Source organism: Zootoca vivipara, chromosome 15 (genome assembly GCF_965207765.1).
Source record: "Zootoca vivipara chromosome 15, rZooViv2.hap1.1, whole genome shotgun sequence".
Taxonomy (NCBI): domain Eukaryota; kingdom Metazoa; phylum Chordata; class Lepidosauria; order Squamata; family Lacertidae; genus Zootoca; species Zootoca vivipara.
Genome location: NC_142598.1, coordinates 3,362,362 through 3,378,817, shown reverse-complemented (window position 1 = coordinate 3,378,817; position 16,456 = coordinate 3,362,362). Strand labels below are relative to the sequence as shown.

Here is a 16,456-nt window from a genome sequence, read left to right as displayed (position 1 = left end):
CAGAGGAGGCACACAAGAAAGGGCCTCATATGATGACCACAGGATCCTAGTCAGTTCATATGGGGAGAGTTGGCCCTTGAGATATCCTAAGACTTTTAAGGCTTTATAGGTCAAAACCAGCATTTTGAATTGAACCCGGAAACTAATTGGCAGTCAGACCAGGATCAATATTATATGCTCAAACCACCTTGTCCAAAGCAACCAGCTGAAGTTTCTGAACTGTCTTCAGAGGCAGCCCTGTGTTTAATGCATTGCAGTAATCTAATCTAGAGGTCCTCTGTCCTTTAACATTAAAGGTGATTACTTTCCCTATGCTGTAAAGGTAAAGGGACTCCTGACCATTAGGTCCAATCGTGACCTACTCTGGGGTTGTGGCGCTGATCTCGCGTTATTGGCCGAGGGAGCTGGCATACAGCTTCCAGGTCATGTGGCCAGCATGACTAAGCCGCTTCTGGCGAACAGAGCAGCACATGGAAACGCCGTTTACCTTCCTGCTGTGTTGTTGTTGTTTAGTCATGTCTGACTCTTCGTGATCCCCTCATGGATCACTGCCTTGTCGTGGCGAAGGGGCTTGAATAACTCAGAGAAGCTATGAGTTATGCCATGCAAGGCTACCCAAGATGACAGGTCATAGCTGAGAGTTTAGACTAAATGTGATCTACCTGGAGAAGGAACTGGCAAACCACTCCAGTATTTTGCCAAGAAAACTCCATGGACAAAGACCTTCCCGCTGTAAAGGGTAAAGGGATCCCTGACCATTAGGTCCAGTCGTGACCGACTCTGGGGTTGCGCGCTCATCTCGCATTATTGGCCGAGTGAGCCGGCGTATAGCTTCCAGGTCATGTGGCCAGCATGACAAAGCCGCTTCTGGCAAACCAGAGCAGCACATGGAAATGTCGTTTACCTTCCCGCTATAGCGGTTCCTATTTATCTACTTGCATTTTGATGTGCTTTCGAACTGCTAGGTTGGCAGGAGCTGGGACCAAGCAACGGGAGCTCACCCTGTCACAGGGATTCGAACCGCCGACCTTCTGATCAGCAAGCCCTAGGCTCAGTGGTTTAGCCCACAGCGCCACACTGGAGTCCCCACTCCAGTATTTTGCCAAGAAAACTCCATGGACAAAGACCTTCCCGCTGTAGCAGTACCTATTTATCTACTTGCACTTTGACGTGCTTTCGAACTGCTAGGTTGGCAGGAGCTGGGACCGAGCAATGGGAGGTCACCCCGTCTCGGGGATTCGAACTGCCGACCTTCTGATCAGCAAGCCCTAGGCTCAGTGGTTTAACCCACAGCACTGTAATCAGGAGGAAAAGAAAAAGGGAGGAGAGATACCGGTATTTTCCATTTTAAGAAGATACTGTATAGATGACCCAGATATGACAGATGCCCTTTAATTTAATCTGAAATCCTGGCTGCCACCTAGATGGACAAATACAGAGACCCTTCATAGCAACATTCTATTGCAGTTATTTTATGCTATGAAATAAAAAAGGGATAGAGCCATTAACTACACCATAAACTATACTAAGCCTTACCAAAAAAACCACCCCTCTGCCCTACCCTAGAGCAGATGCATTCTGGCTTTGAAGCAGACTATTTTCAGAACAGACTCCCCTATCTGTGGACTGCAGTCAAGACGGAGTCAGCAGGTGGGAGAGGCAGCTCTGTCCTGACAGCCAGTGACAACTGGCTGGCGCTCTTCAGAGTGAAAGGAGCTGAGCAGGGAACGGCCTAGAGCCATGGCCCAGCAAGGAGGAGGAAGAGAAGAAGAAGAAGAAGAAGAAGTGACCCTGGGGAAAGTAGACTCCCGGGACCCCCTCACCAAAGAGATTGATCTGGTGGAAAGAGACCCCAAGCAGATCAACCAAGAAGTGGTGAAGGTGAGAGAGCATTCCTATTTTAATGACAGAAAGAAGCACACTCCTTAGGATGCAAAATGATGAAGTTCCCTTTAGACTGAGAGCAGGTGGGGCGAGGAGGTGGGGGTGGGGGTGGGCAAAGCTTTCAAAAATAGCCCAGGAACAAAAGAGAAAATTCATTCTGCAGATAGCACCCATGCTCCTTTGCAGTAACAAAGCAGTGTGTGCTCTCTAACCCCCTCCCCCTTACGATATTCATTTGTGCACCAAGTGAGACTTAAAACTTGAAGGATCTGCTTTGTCCCCCATCCGCCTCCCCAGAACCCTAAAGACCACAAGCAGGAGCTGGGTGCAAAAGTTGTGAAGGGGGGGGGGTAAAGGGACAGTGCTCCTCTGAGTGTATCAGCCCAGGAACTTGTTTTCAGTGCCAGAATTGAGCTCACAGCCCTTTCAGGCAAAAGATCCACCCCTCCTTTCCTCAGCATGCTTTCTTCGTTTCACCAGCCTCTCTGGGGTGGGTGGGTTGCTGCTGTTGTGAAAACAATTGGGACCTACTGCAATACCTGTAGATCCTGATCAACCTTCTGCTCATCTCTGCTATGGCACAAAGCTCCGCTAAAAAAGGGAGAGTGGCATATATGCCCCATGGAACATGCAATCTAAAAGCACCTTGAGCATCTCATATTGTGGCAGAAAGGCAGGACATTAATGTTGTTGTTCATTATATATATAGCAAGGGGAAAGGACTTAAGAATAGGGATGGATAGTGATGAGCAGTAAATGCAGTTACTTAGATGAAGTATAGGTTAGTGGCTATTTGGGGGGGGGCAAATGTGGCCCTCAGTTGCTTCCCATTTGTGCCCCACCACTGACCCACCCATCTAAACTCACCCTTTCCCTCCTTCTCCTGAGGAGACCCAGGCAAAGGTCTTTTACCCTTTTTAAAGCCCTTTCTCCTTCCAGCATGAACAACAGAAGTTCTTGTATACTTGATCCATGAAGCACTTCATCAACTGAGATACAAACAAAAGCCCAAAGTCTGTTGCTATTTGCTACGGGGGGGAAAGAGTAGATTCTCCAAGGATCCTTTCGTCTGTGTGCTCACCCACACTCCCCATGATCCAAGAGGTTTTTCTTTTGTCCTGCTGCTTTTCCCAGGAAAGCCCACTCTTTATCACTGAATTGGAACAAACATCAATCAGGTTAAGGAGCCAGTTTAGGACCACAGAAGTGTGGCTGAGCCCTGTGTCTGGGTGGATATGGCCATTAAGCAAATGCTGCTGTCTGTTCAGTGCTTATATTTGTTTCAGAACAACGTCCTTGTGGACAGTTAGGGCTGATCCAGACTTCCTCTTGTGCCGCTGCTTTCCCCTCGGGAAAACTGCTCTTTAGCACTCAATTGGAGCAAAAGGCAGCTTGGGTTTTCTGCGGATTGCCATTTGCTCCGATTTAGAGCTAGAGTGGCTTTCTCTGGGAAAGGAGCAGGGCAACCACCCAGACCCATTGCTTTCTCGGCACAGGACAAGCTGAAGTGTGGGTGAGCCCTTAGTTGCCAAGGGATGGCTTTGGGGCAGCTGGGGTGAAGATGGCACGGCAGGGGAGGAAGAGTCAGCCAAGTCTTCACAGAAAAGGTTGGGCTTTGAAGAGGGAGGGGGGGAGAAAGAGGTAGGAGGCAGTTTGTGGCCTAAGGGCAGTGAGAGAGAATGGCCAATGGACTGGACCTCTCACTGAGCCAGAAACAGAATGCAGATGTCTTGGCTGACACCCTCTTTGCATTTATTTCAAAGACATGAGCCTCAGGTGCAGGACTGCAAGGCTAAAATTTCCACAAACATGAAATAATGTTTTTGTGGAACAGAATTAAAACAGGAGAGTGAATGGGAGGTCTCAAAGGCAGCTGGAACATTCCATATGAAGTCCTTCAGCCCATAGTGGCAGTCACTTCCTCCTATTTCATCTTTAGAAAGAATTGGTCATCACCCAAAAATTCAGAGTGGTGACTATTTCTGTAACTCAGACCCATATCCACGTTCATTTCTCCCAAGCACCATAGGCTCATGGGAGTTCACAGGTAGGAATTGGCAATTGGTGGCCATGGGGCCTAATGGAGCCCTTTGAGAAATGCTCTTTGGTGCCAAATCAGGGGCATATGATTTGCTGTTATATTGAGGGGGAGTGGACTGCGAACCTGGCTTGCCACTCCAGTTGTCCTCAGGAACTGAGGCAGGGTGGAGGAGGTCCTAAGAATAAGTAATTCTATCTTCATCTCCCCAGTGGACTTACTATACCCTCGCCTAAAGGTAAAGGTAAAGGGACCCCTGACCATTAGGTCCAGTCGTGACCGACTCTGGGGTTGCGCGCTCATCTCACATTATTGGCCGAGGGAGCCGGTGTACAGCTTCCAGGTCATGTGGCCAGCATGACAAAGCCGCTTCTGGCGAACCAGAGCAGCACATGGAAACGCCGTTTACCTTCCCGCTGTAGCGGTTCCTATTTATCTACTTGCATTTTTGACGTGCTTTCGAACTGCTAGGTTGGCAGGAGCTGGGACCAAGCAACGGGAGCTCACCCCGTCACAGGGATTCGAACCGCCGACCTTCTGATCAGCAAGCCCTAGGCTCAGTGGTTTAACCCACAGCTTGTATAAAAAAGATAGCCAGCTTCCTCACTTGATTCTTTGTTTATCCTGCCTTCCTGCATGTTGCTCAGAGCAATGCTCACAGCATAACAACAGCCCTGTGAGGTAGTTTAGATTAAAAGGAGCTAATTTGCCCCAGATTGCTAAAAGAGACACTTGCAATATTCCACATATTACCGTATTGGCCTGAATATAAGCCACACCTTTAAAATTCATTGGGGGGGGGGGAGAGACAAGCCGCTCCCTTAAAATTCCACAGACACTCACACCCATTCCATTTTACAGTATGTCTGTTTCAGCAGCGATATCGTAAAAGCCAGTTTTTGTAAGGTTGCGAATTTAAGCAGCACTTTAACTTTTCCCAGTTGGAATTTGGAAAAAAAAGTGAGGCTTATATTCAGGCCAATACGGTATGTTATACACCTCAAGTGAGTTTGATTCCCAGTGACTCTTTTTTCCTGCGTCCACACCATACATTTAAAAGCATACAACTCCCCTAAAATATTCCTGGGAACTGTAGTTTCCCCACCTCAGAGCTACAGTTCCCAGCACCCTTAATAAACTACCGGTACAGTTCTCAGGATTGTTTTGGGCAGTGGTTTTCTTCTAGAAAAAATAAGTGTCAGTACTGCATACCTTTGAGTACCTTCAGAAAAAAGCACTGCTTTGCAGGGAAAGCCATGTGCTTTAATGTATGGTGTGCATTGACAAGGAAAGGGTCCATAATGCTGTGGGTTCATAAATTTGACTAGCCTGAAAAAGAGAAGGAACCAATCTCTTTCCATATACAAGTGCTTCCAGTCTTACAGGTCACCTCATTACAATTCTTACTCCCCATAGGTGACCAGGCAAGTGGAGTTTTTTTTATTGTACTCCCCAAGGCTGCAAGCTGTGTGTGTTATTCCAACTGCAGTGGGGAAGCAAAGCCTCCTCTCTCTGTGTTCCATGTTTGGCCCTCAAGAAGTAGAACTAGATGCAGTTCTCTTTTTAGCTTTATGATTCTGTCAACGGTTGGTTATCCCACCGTGCAAGGAAGCTAACAAGGCTATAAAAAGGACAGATTGAAAAGAAGAAAGAAAATGGCACTCTGGAAGGATAATGCTAATGTTTAATCCACTTAATGCTGATCACGTTGCTCTACCTTTGGGAGGTCTGCTCTCATTTCTTTTACATTTTAATCTGACTTTTGCTCATGATTTAAAATACAGTCGTACCTTCAATCCCAAACGTCTTGGTACTCGGGAGTTTTGACTCCCAAATGCCGCAAACCTGGAAGTGAGTGTTCAGGTTAGCGAACGTTCTTTGGAACCCGGACGTCCGACGGGGCTTCCGATTGGCTGCAGGAGCTTCCTGCAGCCAATCAGAAGCCGCACTTTGGTTTCCAAATGTTTTGAAAGTCAAACGGATATCTGGAATGGATTCCATTAAACTTCCAAGGTACGACTGTACACCAACCCTGCCCTTCTTGGCAGAACCTGGACAGCTCCCAACAATTAAAAACGGTCTGTAAATTCACACTTTCTATAATCTAGGATGGTTTATTATCAACTTCCACAGAAGTCCAGGGACTATTTTAGTGCTGCGGGGACAACAGTCATAGCTCTGTAAAGGCTCTGTAGAGCCAGTAAAGGCAAGTTTCCCAAGGGAGGAAGTTTCACAGAACCAGCCAAAGGAGCCCACTGAGGTTTCTACACAGCAAATTGCCATCCAAAGCAAAGCCTTTCTCCTGAATATCTGAACAGCCCAAAGGATTCATATGGTTAGGAGCGCTCTTTGATGTAAGCTGGACCCAAGGCCACAGAGAGCCTTAAAAATCACTAAATTGCAGTATGTTAACATTTGCCATGTAATCTGAGGAAATGATCGTGGAAAATAGAATGAAACATGAGAACATAGCCAGAATAACATACAAGAAAGGCCAGTTGGCTGGCACATATCCTGTTTGGGACAGAATCTTCCCCAAAATTGTTTCATCCTCATGTACATTTCTGCTCATTGATTGTGGACCTCCTGGCTCTTCTAGAAGTGGGTGCAGAACCAGGGCAGAATGACAGGCCACCTAAGAACAAAAGATCCCATCGAGTTCTCACAGGGGCCCAAAAGGTGCCTGCGAGCAGAACCTGAGCAGAAGAGCCCTCATGGTCTTCAGAGGCACTATCATAGCAAGTAGCTCCTGCTAGCCTTGTCCGTCATGAATTTGTCTAATTCTCTTTTAAAGCCATCCAAGTTGGTGGTCATCACAACTTCTCATGGGAGCGGATTCCATAGTTTAACTATGTGCTGTGTGAAGAGATTCCTTTTGACTCTTCAGATGTTCATGATGCAAATGTGTGTGACAAAACATAGCTGGCCACTTCTCATGGGAAAAGGCTGTGTGGAACAGTTTGGAGTACTGAAGCAGCTGGGATGGGACAACTGCAACTCCCCACATAGGGTAGAAGACATATGTCTGTGAGGGTGAGCACATGCTTAGAGCTTCACCAAGAGGAAAAACAGCTTTGGGGAGGGGATTTTAAGCAAGCACCATCCCTTGCTGTCTCTCTGCTCATAGCCATTCCATACCAGAAGCTGCATTGGCTAGCCATTTTGTGACATTCAGCTGTGTGAAATGTCTAGCTAAGGGCAAAGAGCACTTAGCCATCACATGCTAGAACCCGGATGTGCAAGGCTGGTTGCAGCTTCCCCAGAGACAGAGATGCTCAACAACACTGTCTGTTCTGGTTACAGGTAGGTAGCCGTGTTGGTCTGGGTCGAAGTAAAATAAAAAAAATCCTTCAGTAGCACTTTAAAGACCAACTAAGTTTTTATTTTGGTATGAGCTTTCGTGTGCATGCACACTTCTTCAGAACTGTCTGTTCTAAAATTCATATCCTGGTTAAAATTAAGCCCTGCCTTACTCATGGCTTTTCCCCCTACCTTGTCAGGTGGACTTTGAAGATGTGATTGCTGAGCCAGAGGGCACGCACAGTTTTGACGGGGTGTGGAAGGCGAGCAACACCACTTTTACTGTCAGCAAGTATTGGTGTTACCGGATTCTGTCAGGTGCACTGGGCGTGCCCCTCGCCTTGCTCTGGGGCTTCCTCTTTGCCTGCATTTCCTTCTGCCACATCTGGGGAGCCATGCCTTGCATCAAGAGCTACTTCATAGAGGTGCAGTGCTGTGGGCGCTGCTATGCCCTCTGCATACGCACCTTCTGCGACCCGCTCTTCGAAGCTGTGGGAAAGGTCTGTGGTGATGTCCGAGTGGCCCTGCGCAAGGAACGTGCCAAGGACTGAGGCTCTGTTTGGACAGGACTCCGGGATTTGCCTTCCTCCAGCTAGAGGCCTGATCTAGGTGGGAGCTTCTGGCTGGTGGAGCTGTTCCTCTACCATAGTTCCCTGTCCTCCACATGCCAAGTCAAAGTGGTGGTCTGGAATGGGAAATCCAAATAATAGCCCCTAAACATACACACATGACAGAATCTAGTGGGAAGTACTTTGCAGAAGCCTCATCATTTAGCCTGGCATGGCAGGCGTATGTCCTATGGGTCATGCATCTGTCTTCTATTTCTTCCCCCATGAAGCAGCCCTCTGTCTCACAGTGTGCCACAGTATGAATTCCTTTGTGTACAGAATTAAAGCACCATGTCTCATGTTGCGATTAGCTCCATCCTCTCCTAGGACCGACAGTCACAAGACTGGTTTCATCCATCTATTCTCTCGTCCCTTTAAAGCTATAGTATGCCATCAGGGACAGCCTTTCAACACTTGTTTTTTCCAAGCAGGGGAAACAGCAGCACTGTGGCAACTGCACAGAGTTACAAATATCCAAGTTCAGCCACTAGCGTCCTGCTTTGAAAAGAAAGGTGATTATTATCCTTTTGTTAAAAGAAACAAAAACAAATCTGCATTGTATGAAAATAAAGCCCAATAGATCCTTCAGTGCCTTGTTTATTCCATTAAAAAATTCCAGCTGGAAGGTGCTCTCTGTGGAGAGTTTACAAATCCAGTTTATTGCAAGAGACAGCAGGGGGAGATCACAGTACAGAATTGTTTCTGGTAATAGAGAAGAGGATCAATACCAGGGCTGTGTGTATGCTGTGATTCTGTGGGAGAACCAAAAAGGCACAGGATGTGGTATTGGGCACCAAATTCCACTTCCTGAGAATCTCAGCTGTATTTTTAAAATAAAAAATTAAAGCAAGTTTCTAGCCTTAATGGCTGCAAAGATATGCTTGAAAGTGTGTGGTCCAAAGCCTGTTGATATTTTAGAAGCCACAGGAGTGGCTTAGTAAGTTTTCCAGGGGGTGGAATCTCAGAGCACTGTACAGATGCTTCGCCCTCTTTTTGACTAGCCCAAGCAGAATAAATTATGAAAGAGACTCCGCGCAAGTTTGCTTAATTTGCATAATTTATACAGGTTGAAGAATTCAGCTTTTCTTGGCACAGAATTTTAAAGCATAGAGTTACACACAGCCCTGATTAATACTGAGCAGCTCAGACTTTTGTGTTAAAAAAAAGGAAAGAGAGGAACAAAGTAGACCTTCCTTGAATGCAAGGGAAATATTGGCACATGGATGCCCTCCCCCAACTATGTCCCCTTACTTATTGCCCCAATGTAAAAGGGTGATGCGCACAGGAATGAGGTTGCACCGGGGACAGCGTGTGGGGGAAGAGTTTTACAAATCCAGACAAATGTGAGAAGCACCAAGGTATACATTGAAGGGTTTGGGAAGGGGGAGGGAAGAGAGGGAAGAAGGGAGCACAGCTGGCAAGGGCTTGTGTGAATCATGTCAGGAACAGAACACACGTACAAGAGAGAGAATCCTCCTTTTCAACACCTTGCATTGTAACCCACACTAGTCACTATTAGCCCCCCACCCACCTGCCAAGAACAGATCCAAAGGAATCCTGGTCCCCCACCTCACCACTTTCACATGCAAATCCAAGTGCAAACCATGGGTAGCAGAGGAGAGGCTGAACGGGTGGGGGCAGACCATCCTAAAAGTTGCCATATGTTTAAAGCAGCTCCCCACCCCCACCCCCGACACACACACACACACCCGAATCCACAACATTAAAACTTCCAGACTCACCGCCAGTGTGCACAAGGACACTGGATAGCAAATTCCGCTAAATGCATTTGGCTTGGCCCATAAAAATCAGATCACCGCCCTCCCAAATCGTTTTGTAACAGGAGAGAGAGAGAGAGAAACTCACACATCTGCCCTGAGTTGGTATTCAGAAGATGAAGGGGGAAGGGGGAGATTATCACAGTATTGGGCAAGACATGTTGGGGACCCTTTCCCCCACCCCCAAGTCTGGCTCACTCTCCGTTCCCAGAGGATTTGAAGACCCCTCTGCCCCGCAGGAGCACCCTGTTTGAAGAGGCCATTTTCGCAGGGATGGCTCCCTTCTTGCCAGCGGGGGTACCCTTTGGGGGGTCTGGCTGTTCAGGGTGGTTGAAGGGATCGTCAGCCCCCATGGGCTTCAAGCCAGAAGTTTTTCCAAGAAGTTCCTTGAACACAGAATCCATATTTCTGGCAACCTCCTAAAAATGGTGAAATAGAGAAAGGCTGGTGAGGGAGCAGGGCAGGTGGGGGGGGGGGAGGGATGAACTGCAGAAGCAGCAGAAATGTTATATTAGGAGAAAAAGAGAAAATGATTGGCACTTTACCTTATCTACTTCCACCCGTTTCTCCATCTGCCCCTGCCTCTCTGAGCTGTTGACTCCCCAGGGCCGTGGGCAAACTTCTGGCCTGGGGCAGAGCAAACAGCACAGAAGAGAGTATCAAATTTAAGATCTATTGTCCCTAAGTGCATCATCAGGATTCTAGTCCACATAATTAAATCTCTGCACTTCTCTGCTTGCCTCTCAGCTATGTTGTTCTGCGCTTCCATTTCCCAGAGTGATGGGAAGTTATGGGCAGGGTCACAGGGCGCATTTCCTTGGGAGAAGAGACTTAAGGTGTGTTTGCATTTTGCAAATTACTTCTCTAACCACAATGACAAGTGTGGGAGGGAGGGAGGGAGAGAGAAAGCGCTATCAGGCTACAGCTACACTATAAATCTATGGAGTAAATCTATTCCTTATCTTTGTGCAACACAGGAACAGATTAACAGAGGTAAGATGCCTTTACATCTATTCTGGATCTCTGTTCCATACAAACTCAAGTACTTGCCTGCCTCCTTTGCTTTTTTTTTCTGACACTGCTCTGACAAGCTTATGATGTCAGTAACAACATGACTTATGCTTTCAGCAAGCTGTTTCCCTTCAGTATAAAACTCACTTCACCAAACTCTCCCTGATCTTTCCAGCATCATCTTACCTGCACCTCTGTTGCTCACCTGATTCTTCCTTCCCTACTAATGGATCCCTATGGCTGGATCCACTCAAGCAGTGGCAGAATGAGACGGCAGAATGGACTGTTCCATTTCAATCTGCCTACAGAGGAAAACCATTTTTGAATGCTCTCCCATATATATATATAAGATTTCGACTTGCAGCGAACTTTGTTGTTTTTTAATGTAAGGAAGCATTCATGGGGCAGCGACACAGCTTTGCATGCAATCCCAAGTTCAATCCTCAGCATTACCAGAGACAGGCTTTGTCTGAAATCCTGCAACACTTCTGCAGGTCAGTGTAGCCAATACTGAACTAGACGGACAAATGGTGTTCCTTGTTATAAGCCTTCTTCCTATGTTTGATTCTAAAATGAGAATCTCATGTCTACGGTCACTCTACCACTCCAAGACTCCGCCACTTCATCTGCTGCATAGGTTGTAGATCTAACCCCAAGGCCCAACTATTACATTGCCAGAGTGGTGGTGTGGGAGTCACTTCTGCATGGCCAGGTCCCATGCCACTCTGGTGTCATCAATGCAGTTTGAACAGAGGTTCCAAAGAGAGTTCGGATGGCCATCTGCCAGGGATTCTTTAGTCGCAATTCCGGCATTGCAGGAAGCTAGACTAGGTGAGCCTCAGGTCCCATCCAGCTCTACATTTCTATGATTCTAATGAGAAGCAACCCACCTCCTTCTCTTCTGCCCTGTGCAAGGGCTTCCCATGGAACTTACTAGAGTAGCCTCACAACACTGCTCTGATGCCCTGAGCACACCCAGCTGAAAGAGGACAGACAGAAAGCAGTTTAATTCTTTATTAAAAGGTAAAGGTAAAGGGACCCCTGACCATTAGGTCCAGTCATGACCGACTCTGGGGTTGCGCGCCCATCTCGCATTATTTGCCGAGGGAGCTGGCGTATAGCTTCCAGGTCATGTGGCCAGCATGACAAAGCCGCTTCTGGCAAACCAGAGCAGCACATGGAAACGCCGTTTACCTTCCCGCTGTAGCGGTTCCTATTTATCTACTTGCATTTTGACGTGCTTTCGAACTGCTACCGGTAGGTTGGCAGGAGCTGGGACCAAGCAACGGGAGCTCACCCCGTCGCAGGGATTCGAACCGCCGACCTTCTGATCAGCAAGCCCTAGGCTCAGTGGTTTAGCCCACAGCGCCACCTGGGTCCCTCTTAATTCTTTATTACAAAGCATGAACTTGTGGTAGCTCCTAAGGTGCACCGAACACTCATATACGCTTCTGGTGGCTAAGCAGCTGGCATCCCCAGCTCCCAAGCTGTTGAGCAGAATGGTGACCACGTCTCCACCCAAATTTAGGTACCCTTCCCTGACGGAATGTGTGCAAACAGCCTGCAGCTTCTCCTACATGGATGTTGCCACTATGCCTGCCTCTTCGAGCCCCTCCTGGTCCTTGGAGAAAGCAGGGAAGAGGACGAAGGGGACTGGGGATTCCACCACCCACCTCTCTCAGGAACTGTCTCTTCCTTTGCTCCTGGCGTGCTCTGCACTTCCTCCCCTGACTCCGGCTGCTCAGCCTATTCCCCTTCCTCCAGCCCTGGCTGAGCCCTTCCCCTGCCCCTGCTACACACTCCTCAGAGCCCTGCTAGTCTCTGACATCTGATAATACAAGAGTCATAGAATTGTAGAGTTGGAAGGTCCAGCCCCCTGCAATGCAGGAATCTCAACAAGATCATACCTGGAGAGATTGCCATCCTACCCCTGCCATCCATCTAACGTACATTTGCAACCACGGGGAATTCCACCCACCTACCAATGCTTTCGTCTTCCTTGCTCTCACCTTTCCGTTGGGTGAAAGGTCCTGGAGTGGGCAGGCTGCAGGAGGGGGAAGGACAGGCGGCCCCCGTCCATGAAAGGCGACGCCAGCTTGCGGATGGGGCTGCTCCCTCCACCACGCTGGCGACCCCCACCACCCGCATCCGAATTCATCCGCAGCCTGGGAAAGAGAGAGAAAGAACATCTGCTTATAACACGGATCCAGTCCCAAGGTGCCCAGGCACAGCCATCTCTGGGGTGGAATGCAACCGTTTCCTACAGGTGCCGTCATCCTCCACCACGCAGCGCTGAGATGCTGCCACTTCCTGGGAAGAGGTCTGTCTGCCACACCTTCTCCTACCTGCTGGCGGGTTCAGGGAGCGGCTCATCCAGAGAGGATCCCGTGTCAATCTCTAACCTGGAACTCCGGGGGCTAGATTGTTTCTCGCTGCCAGGGTAAGCGACAGGGGGAAATAGAAACTTGTTAAAAAAAGCCGGTGGGAGGAATTTTCCTCCCGAGCTAGCCTAAGGTGCTTCCCCACAAGTCACCTTTCTAGAGGCCCTCAGAGCATGGCCACAGTGAGAAGCTGCAAACACTAACTTTGCTTAGCCCACCCATGAGGAATAGGGAGTCCTGAATTAACTATTCAGCACAGAGGGGCATCTACCCAGCACTTCCACTGCTGTAAGGATCCCACCTCTTTTCCCTTTTCTTTTTTTAAAACAAACTTCTGACACGCCATACACATCATATATTTAAAGCCCATTACTTCCTGGAAAGAATCCTGGGAACTGTAGTTTACCCTGCCAACAGCCACAATTCCCAATAGCCTTAACAAACTACAGTTCCCACGAATTTTTGGAGGAAATTGTGCACTTTCCATGTATGTTGTGTATGCACCCTAAGTCTCTAGTCCTCATTATGGCACATAAAGCTTGGAAATAAAAAGTCACTATATAGGAGCATCATGGGGCATCTGTTTCCAGTATCTTTATGACTCTCTGTTGCCCATTAGTTCTAAATATCCATGAACTTTCCTCCTGAATCTTGGTCTACACACGCAGTTGAGTGCTGGTCCTTACCTTCTAAGCCCCACATGGCTTGAGACCTGGAAACTTGAGGGATCACCTTCTCACATCAAGCAGCCTCAGAGGTTATGTATCAGGTAAACCCACCAAGGGCTACTGAGGAGAGCATCTTTTTCATAGCGGCATCTCACTGGTGGAATTCTCTCACCAGGGAGGCTCGCCTGGTGCCTACACTCATATATTTCTATATCAAACCCCTTTATGCTTTTACCAGGCTTTTAACCTCCAATGTATTTCTCCTCCTTGCTCCCTGGGCCACAAACATATCAAGCACTGCTTTTCAGTGTTTCTATTAGTTGATCTACCCAGGAAATTTATGATTTAAGAGCAGTATACTTTTTAAATAAATAGAGGCAGCACAGGGCCGGCCCTACTGCGCAGGCTGGGTGGCGCAGGGCATCACAGCGCCGGCCCCCAGAGAAACGGGGCGAGAGGGCGCCAGAGAGATCGCGCTGTGCCTGCCCGCCCGCCCACCGCTGGGAAACGGGGCGGGAGGGCGCCGGAGAGATCCGGTGCACCACGGCGCCAGGGGCGCTTAAGACGGCCCTGAGGCAGCAGAATAAGGGCCCTAGAGTCCCAAGGTGGTAGACTTGATTGTGTTACTTCAGGCTGCAAATGGAGGAACTTGCTTTTTAAAAAACATTCTCTCACATAAAAGAACTCCATGCATGGTAAAATATCAGGAAAGCAGGGAGAAAAGTTCTAGCTCAGCCTTCTGTGTTAGTTTTCTTTCTTTCTTCTTCTTCTTCTTCTTCTGCTTCTTCTTCTTCATGTCATTTCCCATCCCACCCACAGCCTGAACCAATGCAGCCCAATTGCCACCTAAGGACTCTATGACCTCATGCTACTGCGTGCCTAGACCAGGCCTGGCACAGCACCATCAAACAACATCACAGCTCTTCAGCAATGTAAAAAGCTGCTTCTTGGAACAAGGCCAAAAGTTTCCTTAAAGAGACAGGCATATTTTAACTCACAACTGCACTTGTGGGTTCTGGGCAAAATGCAGAACTCCAATGAAACAGAGAGGAGAATGCAACCCGGCTCCCACTCGCCCGCAAAGTAATCTGGCTCAGGAAATCCATATCAGCCTTAATCAGTCTGAGGGAAGCCACAGACCCTTTTCCACCCCCCAGAGGCTGCGGATATCGGTCAGTGGTAAACGTGGCGTGTCTTGTAAACAGCTCCTTTCTGTTCTGCAGCTGAGCCCAGGCATGGCTTCACTGCTGCAGGGGATGCCCTGCGGAGTCCCGCTTAGATGACTCATACACTTTGCGCCACTTCTCATCCCACAAGTGACCCACAGGAACCTGTGGTCCAGCATATTAGCTAGTGACTGGCAGCCTGCTTCTGTGGCTTCAGCCATTCTTTTTTTCTTTTCCAAATAATATTTATTGATTTTCAAACATTTCAAAATACAAAAATTCACAAAAATAGAAACAAAGAGCAAAAAGAGAAAAAAATGGCAATATAACATAAACAAAAGAGAAAAAGAAGGGGGGGGAACGTATCAATTCTTACATTAACTTGACATTGTAGACTTCCTTGATTCCCCCCACACTGGGTCCATTTTAAAATCTAAATTAAGCAATTTTCCTTTATCATCTTAAATCATTCTAATGTAATTTTTCCATTATCTCACAACCAATTCTAATCTACACAGAGAAAAAAAACATCAACTATCCTCAACCTATAATTCATTAATTAATCCAAATCTAAATTTATTTTCCCATCCATCTCTAATTCTTCCTTTAGCCTCACAATTTATACCCCAATTTCCCCCCCATACATTCAAATACTATTTCTTCTATCATAATAACCTTTAACCACATTTATCTAATTCTATCCCCCTTCCCCTGGACTCCGGTTCTCCCAGATGCATCAACCAGCTCCATAAAACGTTCCAGTTTTGGACCATCTTAATCAATCAGAAAATAACCTCCTCCTCACCCTATTTCCACTCTTCACCCTATTTCCACTCTACTCCTCACCCTATTTCCACTCTTTTGCCACCTATCCACCACTCTCCCTTCTTTGTCCCCTGCTGCCCCCCAATTTTCTAACTGTAGCACAATACCATCCAGCTATGTTTCCACTTTTCAGCCCTATCTCAATTTTTATTCCACTTGAGCTCAGGCCCCAGCTTGGATCCTGCCCTCCCTCTCTCACTGGGAGGACATTATTCCATGCTGGTTCTTTTTTGAGGACTCCTTGAATCAAACATAAGTCTTGTTCCCCCTCTCCCACTGGGGGAACAATATTCCATACATCTTCCTCCTCTTTTTTAAGTTCAATTATATTGTCCAGGACTGATGGATCTTCTTCCTCTTCTGTAAAGTCATTTACATTGTCCGCTTGTTCATCTTGCTTCTCTTCATTCTCTAGTGAAACCAATCCACCTTCACTTTCCACACAGATCTGTCTTATTTTGCGAATCTGTATATTATTCTGCCGCAATTCATCTCTCACATCCAAAATCAATTCCAAAAGTTTTTGAAAGTCCACAAAGTCCAAAGAGCCAGATGATGTTGTGTCTACTGACATCCTGCTCATCTCAAATTCCATGGGAACTGCACAGATTTACAATGCAGGAAGTGGCACTGCTCATATTTCCAAACCTCAGAAACAAAGTTTACCTCCGATCTGGTTATCAACTCTCATTTTTAATTCTTGTTCATATTTTAAAAATCTTATGTCCATTTCTGAAAAGAGCATTATCAAACTTCTTGTACACAGCCTTATATTTGCGCTCTCTTCAAAGTTAAGA

The 16,456-nt window shown here is 47.3% G+C and overlaps 2 protein-coding genes across 4 annotated transcripts in view; one reads left to right on the top strand and one right to left on the bottom strand.

The window, feature by feature from the left end:
- Positions 1–1,623: 1,623 nt before the first annotated feature.
- On the top strand, positions 1,624–8,418 carry LOC118097693 (caveolin-3). The gene is made up of 2 exons (XM_035140831.3): positions 1,624–1,881; positions 7,423–8,418. Exons 1-2 carry the CDS (start codon positions 1,741–1,743, stop codon positions 7,771–7,773), a joined length of 492 nt encoding a protein of 163 aa, XP_034996722.1. The 5' UTR covers positions 1,624–1,740; the 3' UTR covers positions 7,774–8,418.
- Positions 8,410–16,456, bottom strand: part of ARHGAP4 (Rho GTPase activating protein 4) — a 66,389-nt gene continuing 58,342 nt past the window's right edge. The window contains exons 20-23 of one of the 3 annotated variants that reach the window (XM_035140828.3): positions 12,965–13,051; positions 12,629–12,784; positions 10,154–10,235; positions 8,410–10,027 (exon numbers count right to left, since the gene is read on the bottom strand). In XM_035140828.3, coding sequence (XP_034996719.2) covers positions 9,803–10,027; positions 10,154–10,235; positions 12,629–12,784; positions 12,965–13,051 — 550 coding nt within the window. In that variant the 3' untranslated portion in view covers positions 8,410–9,802. The remainder of the gene's footprint in view (positions 10,028–10,153; positions 10,236–12,628; positions 12,785–12,964; positions 13,052–16,456) is intronic. The other 2 variants (XM_088658626.1, XM_088658625.1) reach the window with 2 other exon arrangements.

Excerpts from the sequence above, each read along its gene's own strand:
- LOC118097693 (XM_035140831.3), top strand. The coding sequence starts at position 1,741 with ATGGCCCAGCAAGGAGGAGGAAGAGAAGAAGAAGAAGAAGAAGAAGTG. Across the intron at positions 1,882-7,422 it reads TCAACCAAGAAGTGGTGAAG|GTGGACTTTGAAGATGTGAT; the intron begins GTGAGAGAGCAT and ends CTACCTTGTCAG.